The 27,195-nt window shown below is 38.9% G+C and overlaps 1 protein-coding gene across 2 annotated transcripts in view; it reads left to right on the plus strand.

Moving 5' to 3' along the window:
- The window catches only part of RNF180 (ring finger protein 180), a 71,436-nt gene that overhangs the window by 3,319 nt on the left and 40,922 nt on the right, over nt 1–27,195 (plus strand). For both annotated transcript variants that reach the window (XM_044446560.1, XM_044446559.1), the window contains one exon: nt 5,864–6,802. In XM_044446560.1, the coding sequence (XP_044302495.1) occupies nt 5,864–6,802 (939 nt within the window). The remainder of the gene's footprint in view (nt 1–5,863; nt 6,803–27,195) is intronic.

Raw genomic sequence — 27,195 nt, forward strand, 5'->3', positions numbered from 1 at the left:
TAAAGAAAAGGAAGTATATCCTTATAGTACAAAATTTTAAACTCTGGAATTAATGCCTCAAGGCATAGTAATGACCAGCAACTTGGACTGTTTTAAAGGGGGATTATGTAAGTTAATGGAGGATTAAGTTACTAATAGCGACTAGTCATGATGGCTATACATTACGTCCAATATCAGAGGCAGTATGCTTCTGTATACCAGCTGCAGTGGAACATGAGCAGGAGGATGCTATTACATTTATGTCCTTGTGTTGGTTTGTCATAGACATCTAGTTGGCCACTATGCATCCAGAATATTGGCCTAGATACATCTTTAGTCTGTATTACTACTTTCTCAAATATGAGAATGGAGAAAAACTTTTACGTGAGACCTTGGAAAGCTAATGTTAGTGTGAGTACACAGTACAAAGTTAGATGGACTGATGGTCTAACTCAATTTAACAAGTTGCTTCACAAGTTGCTAATATATCATAAATCACTATATCAGAAAAGCAGTGGCATTTTTAAAATGTGGTGTTTGAATCTCAAGTTTTAAAAAAATGAAAAGCAGGAAACAATGCATTTGTACAATTCCTGCTGCTTTGCAACATCAGTTAATTATCAGGCAGTCATTTCTACTTGCTGCCCTGCTGATATCTTTCATGATTCTGGTTCAGAGAGAAGAGTAAAGTGAAAGGCACCTGCTGATTCTTTATCCAAAATGAAATGCGTTTGTCAGGGAGAAAAATAATTGACGGGAAATAACATTAATTTTCACTCTTCTCGGATAACATAAACACAGACCATTTCTAAATTAAAAACCATTTTTAATAAGATTTGTACAGAATCAGAAATTTTTATACCTTGTAACACTCCTTGAAATATTTTGCCCTCTATAGGAGATGAAATAATCGGCTTTTGAGGGATATTGTAGAAGGTAGTCTTCTACCTGCTTAGAGTATGTTAGCATACTTGTTTTTGCCTACTTTTTCTTTTTATATTACACATGAGAAAGCATAATGGACTAGGTGAGCACTCAGCTGCATCGTGGAAAAATATGCAAATTATTTTTTCCAGTATGGAAATAATGTTAAAAGTTTTGCATTGGTAATTCAGTGAAAAGACAAGCAGTGTGAGTTATGTGCAACCTTCATAATTTTACTTTCTGGCTAGTAAATGTCCACTATGGTGTCAGTGACCCTAGGTTTGTTATTTCTGTATACTTGTTTCTATAATTAGCCTTAGCACAGCATTTTTATCAGTGTTCAAAGCCATTCTTCTGTTTACCTGTTTCTGCTAATAAATAAACTTTCAATATACAATTCAGTTATTGGATGTCTTCCAATTGATCAGGCTTCTTCAGTCAACAAGTCAGTTTGCTTACCACTAATGACTAGGAGTAATCATTCACTCTGGAGTAGAAAACAACTAAACATGCAAAACTATCAATCAAAATATTATCCTATAACTTAATGTATTTTCCATTTATATGAGGGTTCCAGGGAGAGACAGGTATGGCTAAGAGAAGAAGCAGTACTAGGACAGAGCCACTGTAAGTTACATGAAAAATTACTCTGCCTCATTTGCGACCTGTGAGTCTTCTTAAAGACTCTGCCTCATTTGCAGCATCTCCTTCATTTTAAGCAGTTGGGACATGCAAGAGCTGTTTCTTACTTTCTCGGTACAACAGTGTGAATGAGAATAATTCCTAGGGATTGTTCCTGGTAATCATCCCTTTTGATTTCTGAAGCTTTCTTCACATAGTGGAAGATGTGCAAGGTGAGTGGGGTTTGTCACAAAATCAAGTATTATTTAAGGCATTTTATACCTTTCCTTAGTTAAATGACTCTCATAATGGTTTGCAATACATTAAAAGTTTAAAAAATAGCACACAATGCCAAAATAGATTTAAATAATCCCAAAATAAAACCAGTAAAATATCACTTAATGACAATAAAACCAGGTATATTATCCAATAAGAATAATTATAAAATTTATTAAATCATAAAACAACTTAAACAAATTACCACAATGTCATGTAAAAGGAGATAGGCTAAAATTTATTTTTAAAATTAACAATTAAAATGTTGAGAAAATAAAAAGATTTTAGCCTTGCACCAAATGGTATAGCATATCAGCACCAGGCACACCTCTCTGAAGAGTTGGTTCTATAACCAGGGTGCTGCAGCTGAAAAAGTAGCCACTTTCCTTGTATCTTTCACAGCAGACTCCCAGAGAAGGACCTGTGATAATGTTCTTATGGTCCAGGCAGATATGTATGGGTGGAGAAGTTCCGTCAGATATTCAGGTCCTAAACTGTTTAGGGCCATATAAGTTATCATAAGTACCTCAAAGCAAACTTGGACTTCAATTGGCAGCCTAGGGTTGGGTCAGAAAATATTTGATCAATTGACCAATCAGTTATTTTTAAAACCTTGATTTTAGTTGCACAGTAAAAAGTTACTTAACATGTTTTATTGTATTCTTGTAACTTTTAACAAAATTACATTGGGCTTTTAAAAATGTGGACAGTTTGTTTGATATTTATACTGAAACACTAGGATACATCTGCATTGACAATAAAAATAATTAACTAAATAAAAGATATATAGAAAACAAGGGAAAATTAAACTTTTTAAAGGTGATGTTTAAAAGGCAGTTGTGCTGCATAGTCCAGTGCTTCAAGCATCATCAGTATCTCCTTCAAGTGGGGATTCACTTCCATCTGTGTCATAAAACGTCAGCTATTGGATAGTGCACAGACTGGGGGAATGAATGAATGAATGAATCTAAAAGTGCTGTGGGAGACCATATGACCTTCAAAAGTAATTCAGTGCTAGGTTCCCCTGACCAGAATATTCAGTGTGATACTGAGATGGAAAATGATATCTTAGAGTAATTTGGTGCCCAGCTCCAGTCCAGAGAGGAGCTGGCGCTGATCTGCAGGAGATTTCCTGCCAGTCTACAAAAAAGCCCTGAAGAGGAGCTGCAGAGAGGCAGCATATAAGAACAGCAACTTGAGCTCAGCCTGCTCTTGTTCGCTCAGCGCTGCTGCCGTCACCAGGGGAACTGATCTGCGCCAGCTCTTTCCCTCCTCCCCCCTGACAAGGCAAGTGGCACTACCATCTAACAGGTATTCCTGCTAATCGTAGCTCCTTGTCAGGCAGTGGAAGACCAGAGCCAGACGGCCTGGGGCCACTTGCACAGTGTGCTGAGGGGGCAGGAGTGGCAGCAACATTCTCAGGGCTTCATATAAGGGCAGCAACTTGTGCTCAGCCTCCTGCTGGCTCATTGCTGCTGCCATCACCAGGGGAACCAAGCTGATCATAGCAGGAGGGAGGAAAGAGCTCTTGATCATAGCAGGAGGTGGGAAAGAGCTTGTGCAGCTCCACACAAGGGGCAGGGCCAGTCAGAGAGCCACCAAGTGTCATGGAAGAGCTGCAGAGGGGTGACCGGGCCATTCAGAGCTGCATATAAGGGCAGCAACTCACACTCAGTCCACTCTTCCCCCTCATGCTGTGCTGCTGCCATCACCAGGGGAACCGAGCTGATCCTAGCAGAAGGTGGGAAAGAGTTCTGATGTCACTCTGGTGTCCAAACATAAAATGCAATAATTGTCACAATTTTGGATATCACTGGAAAAAGTATATCCATCTCTAAGTTACAGAGCTATTAAATTGTTACTCGTATTTTCTACCATGTATTTGTGTGAAAAGAGTTTTTCAGCTCTGTCACTGATAAAAACCAAACAGAAACAGAATGGCTGTCAGAGTGCTTCATCTCTCAGAAACACTACAGCCACAACTATCAAGTATTCTTGAGAAGAAGCAACAGCAGATTTCACATTAGCCTTATTTGAATTTAATATTGCTCTCCAAAAAATTCAGTTGTATTTGATTGAATTTCAATATTTTATTCTTTTATTAGCATTTTTACTGCTCAGTTTCTGGTTGTTTTAGAGAATTATCATTTTGATACTATATTTAAAAGCTAATTCCCAAAATACTATGCTTTTTATTTGTGTCTCACCGGTCCCCAAAAAAGTTTTCCTATTTTCACTGGTCCTTACTACTTCCAACTGCTCAAGTGCTACTCTTTATAATAGGAGAAAGCCTGCCAAAGTAAAGGAGGCAGCACTGGTTGTATTGCTAGGAAGGCTTCAGAAACAGGGATCCTTGGAGTGGCTGCTTGTTTTGCCACTCTTGTCACATGGCTCTGTAGAATGCCTGAACCAAAAGCGATAAAATCTTCCTGGTTCAGATATCACAACAAGCATTTATGATAGGGACAAACCCTTATAGTCCATTGTTGTTTTCATGTAGTTGGCAGTGATTATAACTCACAATGGTCAGTTCAGACAACTACTGGGTTCAGACAAGATGGCAAACAATGATAGCAATCAATTATAATCAATTATAGTTAGGAATCTTGTCCTTTTGTATCAAATAAGATCCCATACATAACCAAACTGGTGGCTACTTTATTTATAATTGCTCTGCTTTTAAGAGAGCAATTGGTTAATTAGTCAGGCCAGATGAGATGCTTGTTTTTCTTCTAGTTAATTTATTGCTTATATATTTCTCATTGAATGGGTCATATGACTCTAAAACATTCATTTGACCTCCTTAATGATAAAGATAGCATCAGAACACCATTCTGGGCTTAAATAAAAAAGAATCATTATTAGGTCTTTGTAATGGACAGTAGAATGAAAATTCTATTATTTCATATTTGATGGTTTCTTAAACAGGTAAGTACCTTATGAAATATTTATAATAAACATGTCATTGTGGGAGATCTCATGTTTTGCTTGGCATAAGAATATGTATCAAAATAAGCATAGTTTCTGTAAAATTGTACTGTAATGTGAACTGGTCTAACACTTGTTCTGCGCAGGAAGGATTAGCTGACATCCCAGGCAAATGGCTGTGATTGCCAGTTGTTGACTCAAGGAGACCCAGGCACCCAAGGCAGGGGTGGTGGGGGAGGACTGGATAGGCTTGGGAATGTAAAAGGAGTGATACTGTAAATTATAGCCATAGACAAGCAGGAGTTTGGGGACAATAAGGGCAAATGGTCTTTACCTGGAATATGCCATGACATGTCACCCAATGAGTTATCTGATTAACAAATGAGGATAAAAGAAGGGAGCTGAAAAGGATTAGGGTTCCTCTTCAAGCAGAAGGCTTTTGCCAAAGAATGCTGTGCTACTGTGTATGTAGAGCTAGGCTACGGAAGTCATGTTATTTTGTGTTTGAGGAAACCAACAGGGCCTGGGGTCTCGGGCTGTGATTAGTTGTATCTGTGCTGCTCTCCAATTGCCCTTTCCTTTCCCATCCTTCCTTGGTGTCCTAGTGTTTTTAGATCCTCAATCCTTATTTTGCTAACCTTTTAATAAAATCCTTTCCCCAAAACTCTTCAGTTGTTGTGTGCTGAATCCAGTGTCTGGTCCAAACTTTGTTATGTGCTGAATTCAGTGTTGGGTCAGAGGTTATAGCCCAGTGGGCTGCAGGAAGGTGAGGACTCCAGGGCAGCTAACTGTTACATGTTCTATTATGTGCTGTAGTTGCACATATAGCTAGGCATTTTCAATCCTGGAAATTTCAATAGATATTTTAAAAATCAAACTGATTCCATGTAGGATATAGTTTAGGTAGCTGCCTGATTATTGAAGATCCATATAAAAGCCTAAGTGCACAGCACAGATCTAAGACCAAAGTAATTTTTAAATGGTTCTAGTGAGAAGTTAACAATTCAGTTTTCCAGAACCTAGGTTTTGTTTGTTTGCTCTTTTTCATTCATAAAATGAAATGTAACATGTTTTTGTATTGGGGGAAAATATGGATTAGAAATATTTCATTGTTTGTTTTCTTCATTGTACATAGGCACACTGGACAACTGGAAAATTCAACTGCCCATTCTGTGGGGCCCATCCTGGGGGCTTTAACTTTGTCAATAATGCAAAATGTTCCTGCAATGAGTTTACAAATATCCATCTTTGTGAAAGGCGAACTGACTTCCAGACAGCTAGTTCAATTACATCACCAATATCACAACTAAAGCACTTGTCACTTTGTACAGTTCATTCCGATTTTAACAAGGAAATACAGCAGAGTGTGACAGATGGAACTAGAAATCAAAAACTTTCATACATGGCCAAAACTAATGATGCCATTGGAAGATTAATAGAGGCACTTTGCCTGGAGGTGAGATCAACCAACTTTGAGATGAATAGTAAAAAATTACACTTCAAAGTGTCTAGTCCAAAATCAAGTCTTTCAGCTTCACTGGCTGTGAATGACAGATACAGTGTAAAAACTTTTCATAGAAAATCACAGAGTTTGGACTTTAACTTCAGACAGCAGCTTGACTTGTTGCCTCCTTTATATGGAACTGCCATGAGCAAGAGACCTGTTTCTTCCAGACAACGAGAAGCACAGCGTTTTAGTACAAAGGGCTGCTTACAATTAAAGCCTAGCAGAACATGTAATTATTTTCAGTGCCCAGTGAAATCAAATGCTGGTGAGCTTCCAAAGACTTTTACAGTTACTTCCTACAGTGTATTACCACCAGAAGAGGCTAAATTTAGTTCCATTTTAGAAGCTTCCAAAAACTATCTTGAGAGTGTTACTACGGATCAGCAGCTGTTGCTGTCTTCATCAAAGAGCACTGCAAAAGAAGATGTTCTGCAACAGTATGTCACACCTCTTGGTCATCTTCAGCCCTTGACAATTATTGATCAAAAGTTGAGCAGGAGAAAAAGAAACCAGGAAAACAGTTTGAGGAAGAAGCAAAGATGGCAAGAAAGATGGTTACAAATGCAGGTATATACTAACAATTCAGTGATTTATTACATGAAGAAATTTTATTTGATTACCAAGGGGAATTAGGGTCATTATCAAGTTAGCAGTACTTTCTGATAATCTGCTTAGAGATTTTAAACATAAAAGCAACCTGGTAATTTAAAACTGCTTGACTGCTTTTAACTTTCATATGTTCAGGATTCAGAATATGAACTTCTCCTCTAAATTGGAGCGGTGGCCGTTACAATGGTGTATCAATTAAAATATCATGCCATATAATTGTTGGCACAAATCATAGTTTGCAAACACACTTCATGCCATCACTTCTAAATCCAGTTTGTTGACTGATTTCAAACCATGGTTTATTGATTCAAGTTTCGTGCCAAACCACAGGTAGGCTTCCTTAACTATGCTTTGTTATAATGTCTGAATTAATCCATTGGCTGGAGAACTAAAATCTGTACAAACTTTATACATCGCTTTGAAAAATACTAGAAATGTAGGGAAGAAATTGTGTGTGTGTACAATTATTGGTTTTCTCCTGAGCAAAGAAAATAATTGTTAGCCATATAAATCATCAGTGGGTGACCTGTGACCCTCCTCATGTTTTGCCCTACACCTCCTATCAGACATAGCCATCTGTAGGCCAAAATATCTGGAAGGCCTCATGTTGCCCACCTGTCCTACAAAACTTATGTAAATGGTTTGGTCCAAATTTCAGCAGCTCTTTATCCTTATTTCGAAAGAAAGAATGATCTAAGAATGACTATTTTCATAGTCATCTTCATGTATAGACGTGCATGAAAAAACTGTACCAAAAGATCACTGGTGTTTGCTAGGGGCTCTTACATGTATTATTTATTGCTTCGTGATTTGAAATCATGGTTGTCACATGCCATAAGCTAATTGCCATTAACTGTGTTCATGCATATATTATGTTTGATCAAGAGAGTCCTAGATCCTGAGTCTTCACTGAAAGTCACTGGATGACTGGACCAGTTACTGATTTGCAACCTACCTTACCTTACAATATGGTTATGAGGATAAAATGTAGAGGAGATGGATAATTTAAGTGACCTTGGGTTCCTTTCAAAAGAAAAAAAGTGGACTATAACCATGATAGTAAAAATGATAAGGTTAGGTTACCCAAAACTATGCTATAGAGGAGAAAGAAAAAAAAAACCAGTGGCCACAAGAGAGACCACAAAATGTCCAGAATGTTATGTCCTTTAGAATTTAGAATGGCTGCTATAAGCAGCTGTGTGACTATTGCTGGGAGTTTAAGTTACACATGAGCAAATGCAGCCCTTGGACTGATTAAAGTTTCTACCTAGCCCAGAACTTGTAATCCTGGAAAACTGCACTGCCAGTAGCACTGTCTCTGTGAGAATGCATTCACCTTATCTCAGGAGGTCTGGGACATGGTTACCCTTTAGGCCATCCTTTTAATTCATTCCCAAAATAGATGTCAGTCTTTTATAGGTCACAAAAACTTGTTCTGCTGTCCTTTTCAGAAAAGCCACTCGGAAAAGATTACATTGTCAATTTCAATAAGACTGTTATATAATATTAACAAAACAAGTGTCTTCCATAGTTATAGCCTTTTGTTCTCTTCCACTGTATAGCCATGTAAGTGTTGTTCTTTGTGGTCTCTCTCTATCACATATATGAGCTCTCCACTGCATGAATCTTGTTGTTGAGAAGATTCTACAGCTAAGAGAATTTTGGCGGGAACTTTTTCCATACCTGCAGCATCAGCCCATGGTGCCCACCCATTCCCTCTGTTCTTCAACTGCCATTGTGGTGCCTCAGGATTGTGATTTACAACTTTTCTTTATATCTTGTTTCTATTCTAATTCTTGCAACATTCTACTGATCTTTCTATATCCTTGAGATTTTTTTCCCTTACCTTGATGCCTATATATAAACATAAAAATCCCTTCCTTCCACCTCTTCATTCCACATATATTTTTCATTATATCGCCTTAAAAATCTCCATTCCTCCTTGTTCAGTGGCCTCCAAGGCACTATTTAGAAAATGCATCCATTGAGGAAGCAAACTTCCACCTACTGACAGGCACTCTCTATGCCTGTTCTACCTGGGAGAAGCCCAAATCATGCACTTCCACCCTCACTGTTAGGCCTTCACTGAGCAAACTCGAAGAAGCAGTACATTCCTCCAAACCTGTTGAATGCCCATCTAACTCACAGGCCCGTTTCACATCCAACTGTGCCTGCTTCAGCAATGGCTGTAACTAGGGGCTAGACTGTGCTGCCAACACTAAGATGCTTGCTGAAGAAGTCCAAAGCCAAGAAGTAGGCAAAGAGTGCCAAAGCAGCAGACCTGGCAGAAGCTGCCAAATTGGAAATCAAATGCCAAGCAGCATTTGAAGACCCACCATTCTGATTTGACTCAGCAGTCTCCATTGGTACCAACCATGTTCAGTCTGACCCTGCATTACTGAGAAGAAACTGGACTCAGCAACATCATTGTTGGTGAATGGAGATCTGGGATATATCACCTCAGCCATGGACCTGTCCTCCTTCCACAGACTCAGGGTCTTGCAGGTCACGTACAATCTAAGTGGTCCAGTGGATGTAGCCTATGTCAAATCTGAGTGCTGTAGAGCTAACTCTCACTCTCCCTTCTTGGACTGGGACAAACACTTTGAATGGTCTATCCCACCATCATACTGGGAATTCAACAATATATGTGGGTTGCTGGTGGGGTCAACCAGTGCTCAGAAGTGATGAGAGCTCAGAGGGTGGAAGCATTTGTATGGGGACCCTATGCTTTGAAAGCCTCCACTACTGATACCTAGAGTTCTGTTGCCTTAGCCTCAGACCCTTCAAAAATCATTGCTGGACCATTCCACTGCCTTCGTCACCTGCCTCTGTACTTTTGGGATCAAAACCAGAATCTCTATTATCTGAACTAAGGAACTATGCATCAGATATGGCTTCTTCATCATCAGTGACTCCATCCCTTTCATATCCTGAAGCAGCTGTGGAAACCCTGGACCAAGCTTCTCAATTTTTTGGATCATATCCTCTGAATGCAGTCTCTGGGCCTGGACACAGAGCAGCCAACAGAGGAGATGAGGAATCTGGTATTCAGCACAGTCTACATGGATGGTAAGCCCCAGTTTCTATATCATTCTGTCAACAGTCCTGCAGATAGTACAGCCGTCATAGAAGAAGCCCTTCTCCATGGCCCTGATATCCCAAAGACTCAAGAACATATACAGGCTGCAGATCAGAATCATGACTTTTTTTTACCAACTCCCACGACTGAACTCCAGTCAAGTAAACTTGGAGAAGGTCACATCTGGAGCACTGTGCACTGGTAGCCAGGGAAACCTGCCTCTTGGACTTGATGGAGAGGTGCATCTAATCTTCCACCATGGCGTTCAGCATAAGCAAACTACCAAGCTTCCTTGACCAATGTCAGCCTTTTCTTTGGGGAAAAATCGGCTCCTTCTGTGACCATCTGCCAGAGGGTCAAAGAGAGCTGGATTCAAGATTGAGTTTGTTACCCTCCTGCATTTCAGTATAATAAGGAGTACAATTTCATCTACAGCCTTGATTACAGAGTTAGACTCACTGCTTCACAAGGACACTATAGAGCAGGTCCCTACTTTGTAACTCCAGGACAGTTTCTACTCCAGATGCTTTACAATACTGAAGCAGGATGGAGGGCTTTGACCTCAGAGACAGCAACTTTGCACTGACTGCCAAAACATTTCCAGATACAGTACAAGGTCTTGGTACCTTTAAAGACCTCCATGGCTTGGGTTCAAAATACCTTCAGGAAAACCTTTGCTTCTACATTGTGCCTCACCAGCTCAGGTCCTCTGGGGATAATCTTCTGAAGTCGTCTTCTGTACGATTAATCTCATAGAATCATAAAATCACAGAATAGTAGAGTTGGAAGGGGCCATGAAGGCCATTGAGTCCAACCCTCTGCTGTTGCAGGACACCATGTCACACCATCCCACCCAGATGGCTGTCCAGTTTCTTTTTGAATGTATCTTGTGTGGGAGGGCCCACCACCTCTCTAGGCAGCTGGTTCTACTGTTGTATTGCTCTGACAGTGAGGAAGCTTTTCCTGATGTCCACCCTGTATCTGGGTTGTCACAACTTGAACTGATTATTCAACTATCTAGCAGGCTTTTTCAGTGGTGTTCCCTAAGCAGTGGAATGGTCTTTCAGGAAAGACGGCTGTGATTTCCCAGATTGTAACCTTTAAGAGGGAGTTAAAAAGGTAAAGGTAAAGGTTTCCCCTTGACATTAAAGTCCAGTCATGTCTGACTCTAGGGGGCAGTGCTCATCTCCGCTTCCTAGCCGAGGGAGCCAGCGTTTGTCTGCAGACAGTTTCTGTGGTCATGTGGCTGTGATCATCATAAAGTGGTCCTTGATTCAGTAAAGAGGAGACTATCAGGTTTCCAAGGAAAGCCCTTCTCAAAAAGAGACTGAATGCCAGATCTGGTTTTAAACACTATGCATGTAACATTTATTCTATGATATAAAGAATACAAAAGTATAAGAATACAAGTTCAGCAATCATCAGCAACAATATCAAGAGGCCTCATTCACACTCGCATTCATGCAACACTCATACTCACAGCCAATAGACCCTCTCGGTGATCCATCAGGACTGTGGGTCACCAGTTGCAATACTGTTCTGGCACACACGGGAGCTGGAAAGCCCAGTCATTTTATACCTTTAAGTTGATGCTATCAGCTTAGTCCAACTGGATCAAACAGTGAACTCCTCTGAGCAGAGCTGACACAGAACATGCTGGTCTTTATCTTGAACACATGCACTCTCGTCACATTCCATTGTCTCTCTGGACGGTACAGCGTGGGCTTATCTGTTATGTTCCCTTCTCCAACCACTCCTGGCCTCTCAGTTTTCTCAGTCTGGTCAGTCCCATCATGCTTTTTCATTCTTCATTTTCTTCTGGGTCTTAGGCCTTCAGGAACCCATGCACACTGTGACATGGCTGGCATGACTAAACACCAAAGTGCACGGAACACTGCTACCTTCCCACCGAAGTGGTACTTGTATTTGCATGCTTTTGAACTGCAAGGTTGACAGGAGCTGGGACAGAGCAATGGGAACTCACCCTGTTATGCAGATTCGAACCGGTGACCTTTCAGTCAGCCAGCCCAGCAGCACAGCAGTTTAAACCACTGCACCACCTGCATCCCTTTAAGAGGGAGTTAAGACCTATCTATTCTGAAAGGCCTTCCCAGATTAGTTCTCATTTCAGTTTTATTTAATATGTTGTTTTTATTAATTTTAATCACTGTAGGTTTTAATTTCTTGTAACCCTCCCAGAGACTATGGGAATGGGGTGGTATATAAATATTAAAATGAATAAACTCACTGAAGAAGTTCTATATGGTGAATTTGCAGAACATTCAACCTGCATGAAGAACATTGGTGTGCCTCAATAGATTTGAAGGATGCTTATTCCCACATCTACATACAGACATTTCCTACGCTTTTCGATTGGAAAAGACACTTTCCAGTTTTCTGTTTTGCCTTTTAGATCGTCTACAGCCCCAAGAGTCTTCACAACGGGTATGCTGGTTACCTGTGCTCAATTACACCTCAAAGGAGTCCAGGAACGCTTATCAAAGGAATCCAGTAATGCTGATAACTGGCTGAGTGTGGCATCATCTTAACAAGACTACCTGCACTTCATTGGTGTTTTGTATAAACTTAGAAAAAAATTCTTTCTACCCATGTCAGTCGATCCTCTTCACTGGTTCCCATCTTGACTTCAGTTCAACAATGGCATACTTCCCAGATTCCAGAGTGTCAGTTCAACTCATGCAGACACACAGTTACCACCACTTTCCAGATTGATTGGCTCCTCATTTTCATGGCAGCATCACTCATGGTGGTCCTGTTAGCCAGGCTTTGGATGTGTTTCTTGCAGCTGTGATTCATCTACATGCTCTACCCCACAGACATCCCTCAAAGAATTTGACTTGGAATCCCTAAATCAGTCCAGATGAACCTCGTGTGGTGGACACATTGATACAACTATTTTGGCTATAGAATCTTCCTAGCAACAGTTTCCATGCTGTCATAGAACCTATATGGTTAAACACATAGATGAATACTCAAAGGACAGTTACAGGTAATCACCTGCCTATTCTCCTTGTAGCTTATCATGAAATAACTGGTGTAAGAAACCTACTCACTCGGGAGTAAAATGTTCTTTTTTTCTTTTCTTTTTGTCCGGTCCCATACAAAAGAGAACTTCTTGGTTTCTCACAAGAACAGATATTTATAAGGACAAGGAGAAAATCTCTGAATCTCCCCAATTCTATTTTATAGGTCTCCCACAAATTGGCTATGACTAGTATTCCATTCCAGCCATCATTGGACATACCTACTATATTAAATTTGAACTTTGCTCCTATACAATTTGGTCTTGCAGCTTTCTACTTCCTGAATTCAACATGTGTTTTTCTTCCAGCTTTTAGCTATGTACACAAGCAGTCATGTATTAACACATTACACACACTTTTAAGTATGCAGCCATTTACATCACCATACCTGTCAGCTTTTATTTTATTACATGCAGTCCCTGGGTTACAAATGAGTTCCATCCTGAGAAAATGGAAATTTGTCTTTAAGTTGAATTTGTATGTAAGTCAGATCATGTACGGTCAATTCTCCACATTCACAGGGGCTGGAGCACAGGACCTCTGTGAAAGTGGAAGAACCATGAATATTTCTAGCCCCCTCCTCATCCAAACTTAGAAGTGCTTTCTCTTTGCAGCAAGGAAATGCCAGAGAAATTTCCCTTTCCAGTTAGGTGGGGCAGGAAAGCATGCTTTGAAGACCCTCCCTCTCTGCCCTTTTGCTTCCTCTCTTGCGCAATATGGTGTTGGCAATTTTCCACAGTTACTTATCAAAATTGATAAGGTTTATGACGGTTCATTCATAAGTACGGGTTGTTCGCAGCTCAGACATTTGTAGCTCAGACTGCTTGTACTCCTTGTAATGTTTTCTATTCTCAGTCTCTTTACTTGCTAAATTTAGCAGGTAACTTCCATTCCCTGTCTCTTTACTTGCTAAATTTATTGTAATAATATAAACATGAGCAAAAATATATTTTCATATATTTTATAGTTATCTTAATACTGAGCTCCTAATACTATATCTTAATACTGTACGCTGAACAGTAGGTATACTACCACATATAGTAGGACAAATGCATTCATGCATTTTGTGTTGTATGTCAAAGCAACAGAATTCAAATTTCTTCTTATTTTGCACTGTGGTTCTGTTAACTCTTTTTGCTGTTAAAAAACTTTGTTTAAGGGGACTCAGGAGTGCATGTATAATAACAAGTTTCGTTTTTTAACAGCAGGGGGCACCAAACTTCCTCTAGCTACAAAACAATGAAAAACTGTAAACTTTTATGAATGAACATTTCATAGTGCAGTGTGATGTATTATGCTTGTAGAATGTTTTATAGATTAAAATAGTAACACTGCTTATATCTGGTGATTATAGGTTTTAAACACAATAGTGGTACTTGTTGCTACTGCTGTAGCTCAGTCGGCCAACATTTGTGTAATAAGCTGTCTCTTGTGGCTGATTTTATTATATACCTACAGTATATTACAAATTGCCTTTGAGAAAAGATTGTGAAAAAATGGCTGCACTCTCTTAGCCAAAACCCTGCTTTTCTGCATCCTAAAATTGCTATTAATTGTGTTTAAAATATTTTAGCAAGATAAAGAATATTGGTCTTTATTTAGGATTCATATATTATTACTGAGAAAGAATAACTGTGAATGATAAGAGATGAAGTACTTCCTTTTTGTTATCATGAGCAAATTTGTTTAGTTTTCATTTACTCCGGGTGGGGGTTAATACAATGAAATATAGCCAACTGAACAGATGGTATATTTTTTCATAATATTTTAATTTGCTGTTATAGTACAAGAAGCACTTTAACTTTAAAACTTTTACACAAGATACTGAAAGCATTTCTTTCCAGAATATGAAAACTGAGTAATTTACATAAAGTTTCATGCATAAAATATTAATTATGGATTTTTAAATAGAGGATATAGGAATTAAGTATCATGCAATCCATCCTTTGCCAGCCCAGTGCCCTCCGTATGCCTTAGACTGCAGCTCTCATTATTCCTAGGCAGCATGGGCATTGCTGACCAGAAATGATAGGAGCTGTAGTCCAATATGTTTGAAGGGCATTAGGCTGGGGAAGACTGATACAATCTAATCATGATTGCTATCTTGCCGATCAGAATTGGTCATTAAAGTAGAAATATAAGAAAGAAGATTATTCACTAAAACGCTAAAAATCGTTAAGAGATTTCAGGGTTTAAATTTTGCCTGTGTCCAATGCCTTCTTTCCATGGTTAAGTCACATGATATTTCTGGATCATAAGACATATTACTTATTTTGAGGATTCTGCTCCTGGAAAGACTCTTCGTTTGTTGTGTATTTGGAAGGATCCTAACACAACTTTGTTGATCTAGATCTAATTCTGACTATAGTTTAGAGGTGGGCAGCTTGTGGTCCTCCAGTCATTTTGGCCTATAATCTCTCACCATTGACTTTACTATCAGGGCTGATGGGAGCTGTAGTCTGACATTCAGAGTCCACAAATTTCCCATCCTTGCCTTAATATTGCCTGTTTAATTTGTTTATAATCACTCTGATCCTGACATAAATTAAAAGATAAATGTAAGCTAAAACCCATACAATTTACTACATAAAGCTTTTCCTAATGAGAAAATATTACAATTATTATGGCTCTGCCCAGAAGTATATATGCTAACTGTCCACCCTTTGCCTTCCATACAGGCACTTTTTCTATTGTAAACAATATTTGAAAAGCCTACGTTTTAATATCTACATTCATTCAAATCCCCTTTGTTAAAGAAGTAAATTGTTACTGCTATGTGCTGTCAAGTCATCTCTGACATATGGCAACCCTAAAATGAATACCGTTCAAAATGTCTTATCCATCAACTCCCTATTCAGCTCTTGTAAATTCAAGGCTGTGGCTTACTTTGTTCCTCTTGAACACCTTGCCTGAAAGTTTTCAATTTCTTTTTCTTCAGTATCTGTTGTTGAAGCAGAGACTTAAGTGATGGTTATATGGATAGGTTTTTCATAAATTCTGATTTATAGTGTTTGGTCAGCTATTTGATATTATCATTATGTATCCTTCCTTTGGATGCTACATTTGCCTCAGTATTAGAGCCCCTTCATTCCTTCTGAATTTGTCATCGCCAAAGTAAAACACATGTGCTAGTCTTACTGAAAATGTCCTATTCCAAGCCATTCTACTGGGTACTAGAATGTTTAGACATTCCATTTTTTGCTTCTTATACATTCAAGCTTTCTATGCAGCTATGCAAGAAATAATGTTTTCAAAGCAAATTAATAGTCAAACTAAATTCCTGGACCTACAGGACTGTACATGTAGCATAACAAGTAACAACACAGATTCCACAGTAGTCCAGGCTGAGATATCTGTCTCTTTTCAGTACAGTACTGGAGAGTAAAGAATCACTTTTATTTGATGAGGTGACCTTGATGAGAATGTATTGGCTATTTCCAGTTTAGGGAAAGTGCTATTGTGCTATGGCCTCTCTCACAAATGACTACAATGAGAGGGGGGCTTTCCCATTCATAGAATGGCTACTATATAGTGGACATGAGTATTCACAAAACTTGCATTTTGTGCAGAGGCAGACCAGTGAGGCTAAAACATAAGTAATGGTCCAAAGAACCTTAATGCAAGCTATGGGTGTGTTCTGAGTACCAACACACAAAACACAAGATACCCATTTAACTGAAGGAAAACTAATGATAGAGAAAGAGAGAGAGAATGAGACAAAACAGAACACACACTATAACAAAATAAGCCAGCAAATAACCCTCTTTCACCAACTCAGGAAAAAAGAAGCATAGCACAAGCAAAAAAGCCCCACTAGCCTTCAAAGATATTGCCCCTCTGAGATGCTTCTTATCACCTTCAGCCTGCCTTGTTCAGCCTTTTTTTAAAGACATGGCTGACATGCTTTAAAATGAAGTGCTAGGCTTCAGCCATCCATACTTTTTCATAAGAATGCCTCTGGACATCACATAGGTATTTTGAGTGATTAAGATGGTGCTCAAGGCCACTGCCTTGCTTTGTAATACTTCAGTTACACAATAAGGAAAAAACCCAAATCTTTTGAAAATAATACTTACAAGAAACAGGGACCTGGAGTACAACATAGCAGTGTTCATGCCACATGGGTGCTGACAAGCACTAGCTTGGGATCCCTCGCCCTAGGCTTTGTATTACTTTACACAAATCCATTTTCTGCTCCAGAAGGCGTCTGAATTTATGTAACACAAAAAACTTTAATCCATAATCTAGAAAGTAACACTAATCATCAGTGGACAACGGGATTTATGTAGCTCTATTAATCTATTTGGGATGCAGGTGGCACAGTGGTTTAAACTGGGCTGGTTGATCGAAAGGTCACCGGTTCGAATCTGCACAACGGGGTGAGTTCCTGTTGCTCGGTCCCAGCTCCTGCCAACCTTGCAGTTCGAAAGCATGCAAATGCAAGTAGATAAAAAGGTACCACTTTGCTGGGGAGGTAACAGCATTCCGTGCACTTCGGTGTTTAGTCATGCTGGCCACATGACCACGGAGGCTTTCTGCAGACAAACGCTGGCTCCCTCGGCTAGGAAACAGAGATGAGCACCGCCCCCAGGAGTCAGGCATGACTGGACTTTAATGTCAAGGGGAAACCTTTACCTTTACCTATTTAAAAGATGCAAAAGAGGGTGGATGCAGAGTAAGTGGCATTTATTGTGCAAGAACACCAGGTCAGAATCTAAGCACTATTTTCACTACAATAGCAATGTTCTTCCGGGCTCTAGGCGGGAAGTAAAGAGATTTACTTTTTTTAAAAGAAGTAAATTTTTAAAGATTTTTAAAAAGTAAAGAGATAGCCAAGGGAATTGGCTGCAGAATGTGACCCTAAAGGTTTGCTTCCATGTCTCCAACCTTGCAAAGGTTGCTTCCATGTCAAAACCACAGGGGATGATGAGATACAGCCAGCTCTGGCTCTGATACAAGATTACCAAGAAAAGCAGCTGCAGCACACAGACTGCCTCAGTATTGGTTGTGACATTTCAAGAGATCTTGGGGTTCAGCTTGTAGTTCCTAGGAATGAAAATAGATACTTGTTACATAACTATTCTTACAAAATGTTGTTCGTGTCAAATTTAAACCCATAAGACCTGAAATTAGAAGGGAGTTTTGTATGTGTTATTTCAGAAAATCTTTGAAGGAGGGTTGGTTGAAGCAGAATACTTTTGGCAGACTAACTTTGTTTATTTTAGACTAGCACCCCTTAAAATTCCACAGGTCCATTTTATACTGCAATCTGATTCATGTCTACCCTAAAATAGGCACACTATGTTAAATCAGGCCTATTCTAAAATATGGAATTAAAGTCATAGTTATATGACTTTATATAGGAAGGCAGAGTGGAGTACTCTCTATTTGAAGAACAATTTTAAGGAAGCATGAGAGATTGTTTTTTGCCTAAAAAACAATGGCAGGGCAACTTATAAATGGCAACTGTGAGAACCACAGCAGGCAGGCAGAAGTACATACTGCAGCTGATTCCAAGATGGCTCTTTCAGGCAGCATGGTGTGCTACTCTGGTGTTGGAAAAAAATGGCAGGTGGGCATTTGGATGAAAGCAGAGAGGTCTAAGTGGGATGGTAGCATAGAGCAGCCTATGTAGCAATAAGTTGAGTGCTAGCATGTCTGTTGCTAAGTATAGAAGGATAGTAGAAGCTGGATGGCTAGAGGAACTGCTGCAGTTGCCACTCTGCCCCTCCCCCCCCCCACTTTTTGGTGTATTTTTTTATCTTCACAAGAAAGAAAAAAAACATACAAATAAAAAGTGTGTGTGTGTGTGTGTGTGTGTGGAGAGAGAGAGAGAAAGGAGGATACCAAGGGATATTACAGAAATATGGCATAATTTCAACATTTAACCAGTTAGTGAGAAAGCTAATATTTCTAACTCCTTTAGCCACAGTTAAATCAATCAGTTCTCAGTTAAGGTTTGACGACAGATTGATCTAATTTATCAAAATAATTGCAAATAATTTAACTTCAGCATGAATTACAAATCTCTAATAATATTTTTACAAATTCTGTTTGTAAATTCTGTTTATACTAGGTAAATTGCTCATAATAAGCTTTCCATTTTTCATTAAATTCTCTGGCAGGTCTTCTATTTATATATTTAGTTAATTTCACAATTGTTGTCTATTCAGCTTGCTTATTTTTCCTGTCTTTGGTAGTTGGACAGTCTTCTGCTTGCTGTTATTATATAATTGAATAATTCTAGCATACTCTTTGGGAGAATCTCTGGTATGATAGTTTTCCAGGGGATTTTCTTGTAACTGCAGTCCCAGACTATAGAAACCACAGTCCTGGATTCTGACATCACAAGACATAATAGTAGCACAAAGAAACCATAAAACAAACCAATATTTCTTATTGTTGTTTCTGAAGACCAAATGTATTATGCTGAAATAACATAACTGGCTTCAGATAACACAAAAAACAAAAACAAATCATGATAAAAACACCACCACCACCACCATGGCTTGTCATGTCATACAAACCCAGTCAGTGATTCCATAACTTTGGTGTTTCTTGAACCACATCTTCCCTGCCTCACCAGAAGATCTTCTGTCTTTTAGTCACACAGGTTATCAGCCTATACATACTTAGAGAGTTACAGTACATTGCAGAAAAAGTCGCTCACCTTTGACTTTTTCACGTTTTGTTGTTTTACAATCAGGAATGCAAATGATTTAATTGGCAACCAGAAAGTTCCAGTTTGTTTTTGTCTACTTATATTCTGCAGTTTCACAGTATGCGGTATTCTGCACACAGCCAATAGGAACAATGCCAATTAAATCTATTTTGATTCTAAGTTGTAATTCCACAAAAATGTGCAAAAGCCAAAGGTAGATGAATAGTTCTTCAAGGCACTATATACAGTACTTTTATATAAACCCTAACACTAACCTATCTATATTATTTGTACTTTCTATAGAATGAATGTCATTATGTCATGTCTTTATGTCACATTAATATGACATGAATGTCATGTCTATGTCATTAATAAGGATATATTTTAAAGCAATGAAAAAATTCAAAATGTTTATACAAATGTTTTCATATTAGTACTTTATGTGCAACAAAGCCCACAATAAATTATTTTAATTGCCTGATTCCTGCAATTTGCCCATGTATACATGTTTTAAAAAATCATGCTCCCAGTTGCAGAAAAATATTCCATGTTTGAGAAAACTTGCATTGAGTTCTGTGTGAAAAACTGATTATTAAAATGAATCTAAAATGACAGGCAAACTTACCAGGAGAAATAATATGGGCTGGGTTATTAATATGGCAGTTTCTCACTTGCTCAGTTGTAAAAAATTGTATTTTTAAAAGGCTATTATTTTTAACATTAACGGTAATGATGCCCCTTTATTAACATTGCATGCTATTTTGTTTGTTCAGGATTATTTTTCAGCTTTCAGAAGCTGCTTTGTGTATGTGTGTGCTTGTTTTCTTTGAAATGGTGCCTTACAGAACCATGTGGCCCATGACAGTGTATCTTATTAAAACGACAAGGGATGCACAATTAGTACATTTCCCCACCAAACAGTGATAGTGGGTTCTGCTGTACTGATAATTACAGCGGTGACATAATTGCAGTTACAAGAATTCATGTATCTGTAAGTAAAATGGTTGGGAAAAAAGCAGTCCAGATTTCTACCATGGTATTTTCAGATTCATTTTTCTATTAAGCTATCTGATTTTGCTTTCCTTGAACAAACAAATGCATTCCTTGCTTAAAATCCAGAAAATATTTTCACTACTTTTTCACCAATATCAGGAATGCTGTACTTAAAGTTTATCCACAGTTGCTGCACATTTATGCCCTGTTCCATAGGAACTGGAGATTATGGTGTAAGCAGATTCAAGCCTCCCACAGACCACCCTTTTTTATAGTTACTGCTGGTAGATCACTAGCTGCACCAGAGCACCAGCAGCCATGGCTTCTATGCATACATATAGCCCCAGGAACACATTTTAACTCCTGCATTTGTAGCATGCTTTTAAAAAGTTTCCAATTTTGCTGTTGAGAATTGTGATAGTAAAAGTCTTTGGAGCAGTGAGAACTCACTTTTGAGGTGGGATCATTTTCATTAGGATAATGTCAAACCTTCCCAAATACAGAAAATTATCCCACACCACTGCACATCCCTCCTTTCACTTATGCCACCACTGAACTACACACTTTTATTCAAGATACGCTTTTTGTCTTAAGGCAGTGAGTTAGGCATATGACAAAACAGATCAAACATACCAAGTGCACATATATGTAATATTTTGTGGAAAAGAAATAAAACATGAAGTTTTATTATTTATTAATATAACTTGTTGTTGTTAGTCACAAAGTCATGTCCGACCCATCATGTCCCCATGGACAACACTCCTCCAGGCCTTCCTGTCCTCCACCATCCCCCGGAGTCCACTCAAGCTCACGCTAACTACTTCAGTGACTCCATCAAGCCACCTCATCCTCTGCTGCCCCCTTCTTCTTTTGCCATCTATTGTTCCTAGCATTAGGCTCTTCTCCAGGGAGTCCTTCCTTCTCATTAGCTGGCCAAAGTATTTGAGTATATATTAATTAATATATATTAATATATTGATTAATATAGGAACTCATTTTAAAACAAGCTTTCTGTACAGTTATATTTACCATGAAGCAGGTGTTAAAAGCCCTAGCTCCTACCCCTAACCAACCTTAAGCCTATTCTCTGGTTAACTCACAGTTCAAGGCAGTTTCTTTCTTTTTTATTTTTTCCTGATTAGGTTTGAATTGTACTTGTAATCCTCAAGGCTGTTTACCCAGTTTTTCCTGAAGTTTTCGGTTTGGTCTGGCAAGCTGCTGACTCTACAGACTGCTACTGCCAGCTTCCACTGTTTCTGCCAAAGGTTGCTTCAGGAGTTTTCCTCCCCCCTCCCCCCACTTGCAGACCTTCTTCAGCTTCTGCCTCACATTCTCTCAGTATAGCTTCCTGTTCTTGTAGCTGCTTTTCTTTTAACCTGATAATGGGCCCTGAACCTCTTGCAAAAATGCCTCCTGATTACTCTTTTTTGGGCAAACTTTCTTGACAGAACACTCCAGTCAGTCAGATTTGGTATGGTTGACATTCCATCACCCCATCTCTTTTTAAACCTCTTTTTAAACGAATTGCTCAGTTATCCTCCAATCAGATAGCACCACTTTAAATCTTACCCTTCCCAGGACATTAACTGGTATGTCAACATGCAAAGTAACTGACAGTAGTGGGATCTAGGCAGCAGTGGATGTCTGGGCTTATAGAAGTGGAACAAGCCTAGCAATCCAGCATGTCTCCACCTCATCACCATCCACACTTCTGCACATGGTGTAGCAAAGATCTGAGTGAAGCAGTAATCAGTCACTTGCAGAGGCATGGGTCAGCTCAAGGGATACTGTCTGAGCATATCACAGAATGAAAAGTTGAGTTACCATCACACATAAACTGCACACATGCATGCACAAAACTATACCTTGGATCTCTCCCTGACCCAGATGTGAGCAATTTACCAGCTGCCAAAAAAGTATACATGGGAAAAACAGCTTTTGCTTCCCTAACAGCAACACAACAGGAAGAACAGAAGCCTCCAAATCTACCAGGTTAATAGCCGTCCAGTTAGTTCACAACCCAAACTGCAAAATACAACTTGCAACTGATTTCTAGAATGCTCTTCGCACAAAAAGTATCATGACTTCAAATAAATAACAAGGTTAGAACAGAATGCTTCTACATGGTACTTAGTACTCTGTGAGGAAAGAGCTGCCGCTGCCACAGCCACCATTGCTGCTGCTGCTGCTGCTGCTAAAATGAGGAGCACCCAACTTACATGAGTCCCTGTCTGTAGAGGCACAGTCCTGACACAGTGTTACCACTTTGTTAAAGTTGGCTTTAATTATGTAAAATTAAGGAAAACCAGCTGCTTCCTTCAGCATAAAACCGGTGACATATTAATACATTTATAATCATATCTCTGAACAGAAACTATGGAATCACTGGAAATTTAGCTGGATATTAACATAATTCAAAAACCATTTTCAAGAAGCTAAGAGAGGATTAAGATGTATAATAGACCATGTCTAAAGAACAACAGGTGATGGGTAAAGGGATGATTAACACTAGCACAAAATAAATGTTAACTGTGCAAGAGAAAGTCCTCTACAAGTACTTGAAGACTATGTATGGTAAGTTGAGTTGTGAAATAACAAATCCACTTGATTGTGTGTGTTATATTGAATTATTCATTTACTGGTTTGCACAAATTCTAAGCCAAGAAATTGGTTTTGATTTCCAATATCGAATACCAATATTCACAAACCTTCCATCCAGAAATCCACTTCTGATTATTTCAAGCTTTCTTCATTTTAGCAGTTTAAAGCAGGGTGTCATTTTCTTGCTAATATTGTTAAACAGCTGAGAGTCATAAATTTTTGTCAATGCCCTATAAATTTCCCAGAGACCTAGCAGTAGATCCCAGACTACATTTTGCCTGTCCAGATTTTTTTAGGACAGAAATTTATACTAGTGAAAAGACACTAATTTTTAGAAAACAAAGCAGGGCCTTTCATAAAGGAAAATGCTAACTTTGATATAAATAGGAAAGTTTTCAGCATTCTATAATGTTAATTATATCTTGTGGCTGATTTTCATACAGCATGGATCACACAGGCTGCTTTTTTCAAGATATTTTATATAGAACCGGTTTGGAATACCTGAAAATAGTTTAAGGTTTCAAACTGGAAAGTGCATTTTGTAGATCATATACTGGAGTATAATTACTTATCCCATTATGTTTAGATTATACTTTTACATGGTTCACTGCAGTGACCATCTCAACTTAGGAGAATTGTAGTGTATGGTTTATATGGATAAAGACAGCATTCAATAAGATTTTTTCATAGGAAATAATCTTATTCATATACTAAGGATTATCACTTTCCATTACATGAGCAATTCTTAGAATTCTCCTTTGTTTCTCTCCAAAAAAGGTAGGATATTAATTCTCTCCCCTGAAACATTATGGCTATATTTGCATGTTGTGGCAAACCAGGGAATAATGCAATGTAAACAAACAGGAGCAAGCTAAAACAACCCTCAGGCTCCTTTACCTTCATCATCCTCTTATGCAGCCACAAGTGTTGTTAATCTTAACTAGCTGATTTAAACAAGCCAGCTTTATAGCTGTGGTCCTCAACTACCCTCTTTTCTCCTCTGAATCTTCCCACCAGTATCCCAGGGGGGTGAAAGCTACCAAAAGCTACCAAAAATGGGCATTTTCAGTAGTTGTTATCTGTTTCCTCACCCTGTACTTCTGCTGGCATTGAACAGGGCAGAGAACTTGGAGTGGGAGTACACAAACCACTTCAAGCCCAGAGCAAGGCAGCCAGTGCCTGGCTATAGCCCTGCTCATTTGAATAGTGGGGAAAAACTCTCCCCTCCATTTGGCCAGCTCTTTGCCAAGTGAGGGGGTGTTCTTAGTAGTGATAGCAAGAAGTCCCTTCTGTAGCAGCAGCTGAGAGGTACTTGGGAAGCAAGAGACACACAGAGCAGGCAACAGGAGATGCAGTGCCAGGCAGTTCATGTCTCCCTTTGCACAACACAGCCAGTGCTTAATGGAGCACCAGCTCCACCAGACGATGAGAATGGACAAGTCAATCATAATTGCTCACCTCATGTCCCTGCCTTGTCCAGTAGGAAAGCAGGAGATGGGGAGGGGGATGCTGAGTAGGGATATACAAGGAATCATTTTGGGGACAGGAATCCTTTCTAACAGTCTTGAGTTCAAGTTCCTGATGAGTGCTCCCAGCATTCACAGGATGCCTTCAGGAATCGAGTCCTCTGTCATGCGAGCCTCTGCAGATGTGAGCTGCACTGGCTCGGGAAGGTTGGTTGCTGAGGTCACCAGGAATGGCGCCTGGCACAACTGCTAGCAGCATCCCTCTTCCACATCCAGCAGCCACTCTTTGAGACACTCTTTGAGTGGCTGCACCTAATCGGGAAGGTTGCCAGTAGTGCAGCCAGGACCCATGAACATTCTCAGTCTTTCTCGTGACTTGGATAACTTTGCAGGACCAAGCTGAGAAGAAAAGGAATCCATGGATACTAGAGGGACCAGTTCCAAAGGGGTTCAGCCAAAGTAGAAGTAAAACCTTCCAAACTTCTCCCACCTACAGTGGAGTGGAGGACATCTAAGCTTACTGGAGATCATTCACAATACAGGAAACTACGTTTATCATTTTATGATCTGGCTGTGTAAAAAATAATGGAGCATCTTTTACTTTGCTAACGTGCACATGCCCATAAAGACATGCCTGTCTTGACAGTTTAACCTATTTCTGACTAAGAACATGAATTAAACTAAGCTAATTATTTTTACTTACATGTTTTTAGGTTAACATGCAAAGCATTAATGCCAGGACAGACACAACATACCAGAAGTTAGTCAAGATTACAAAACTTTCTCATTTTATACTTATGTTTGATATCAGCACAAATGATTTGTTTACCTTTCCAAAGGAGAGATCTTTAGAAGATTTGTACCGCTTCTTTTGTGTTTTTATGGGAAAACAGGAATCAGCTGCACATTTTGAAATCTTACCATTTTTGGATTTAGATTCATTGCCCCACCTCCAGCTGGGTTAAAAGCTGTTGTATTGATTGTGGGGATTTGAAGTCATCTGATAAATTATTTATTTAGCTTTATTTGGCAGATATGCATTCTCAATTGATCTCCTGAAAGACTATGCACATTCTGTTGTAGAGCTGCAATCTTCATTTTAAGTTACAAAAGCAGGAATGAATATTTTATATACTATCTGCATAAATGAATATCGACTAAAGACAAAGTAATTTCAAACTAAAACTGCTTGCTTGCAAAAGAACAGTTACACAGAAAGCACATCTTTCATGAGAGTGCACCTCAAATTCTCCACTTGAGATAATTAGCATTTTACCCACAAAGAAGCATTCACAGAATTTTGCAATTTGGAGGGAGCTTGGAGGTCCAATCCAACCCCTTGCTCAGCCACAAAATTAACTGTTCACCTTACCTACAGTCAGACTGAGACAGTCCATTCCACTGTCTTACCATTAAAATGATTAATACTTCCTTGCAGTGATACTGATTCTTTGTTCATGCATTGAAATGAAGGATAACAAGATAGCGGAATGCTGAAGTGGTAGAATAAGTGGTAGAATTCCAGACTACATGGTTATGTTATGGTAATGGTTATTATTATTATTACTATTATTATTATAACATTTCTATGCAGCCCCTTGCCGAAGCCTCGGGGCGGCTTACAACACAATAAAATACATTGAAATACAATAGAAACATCTAAAATGTTTCTTGCAGAGTAATCATTATCCAAACTGTGGAAGACTTCATTAATGCTCTATTTTATACTTTTGCAGTAATCCTAATCGTTATGCTTGTGAATTTGCAGGTGTTTTTAAATATATAGTACCAATAAATGACTCATTTTCCCTGTTATTTGTGGAAAATACACATCATCCAGTAAACCTCCCACTTTGACTGAATAATCTGAACTTATCTCTTCAATAAACTTCCAGAAGAAATAGAGCCCTTATAGTATTACTGAAAAATCCTGGGATAGTCCTACAGCATGTGGGTACCACAAAACTGAATCCAGCCCCCCTAACCAAAGAATAAGGCCTGCCAAGCAACCTGTTGTTTTTTGTTGTTTTTTCCAAAATCCTGAGGAGGCAACAAAAATAGAATTGCTGAGTCCCTGATGAGCTTCGATAAATATAACCCATAAATAACTTCAACTAGCGATGTGGGTCTGTAATCTTGGCTAAATGAGATCATGTCTCATCACTTCTTGATCATACCTTCTCAGCTCACATGTCAAAGTTCTTAAAGGAGATGGTAAACCGCCTATATCAGGGCAATCACAAGATGCAAAAGACTCACATCAGTTTGTGGTTGCATTACCACATTTATTTATTTAAAACATTTTTATGCCACCCCCATCGCAACAAAGCCTCAGGGCGGCTCACAACAATAGTTATATGAATCATTCTGAGATTTTATTATTAATAGCCACTCAGTCAAAATATTTAAAAAGTAATACACATAGTTATTACATATTTTACTAGAGAACTTTGTGACCTGTTCATAATAGCTACAGGTGAGTAGAGAAATCTGCATTTGCAGCA

Source organism: Varanus komodoensis, unplaced genomic scaffold (assembly GCF_004798865.1).
Source record: "Varanus komodoensis strain SLA01 unplaced genomic scaffold, ASM479886v1 scaffold5, whole genome shotgun sequence".
NCBI lineage: Eukaryota > Metazoa > Chordata > Lepidosauria > Squamata > Varanidae > Varanus > Varanus komodoensis.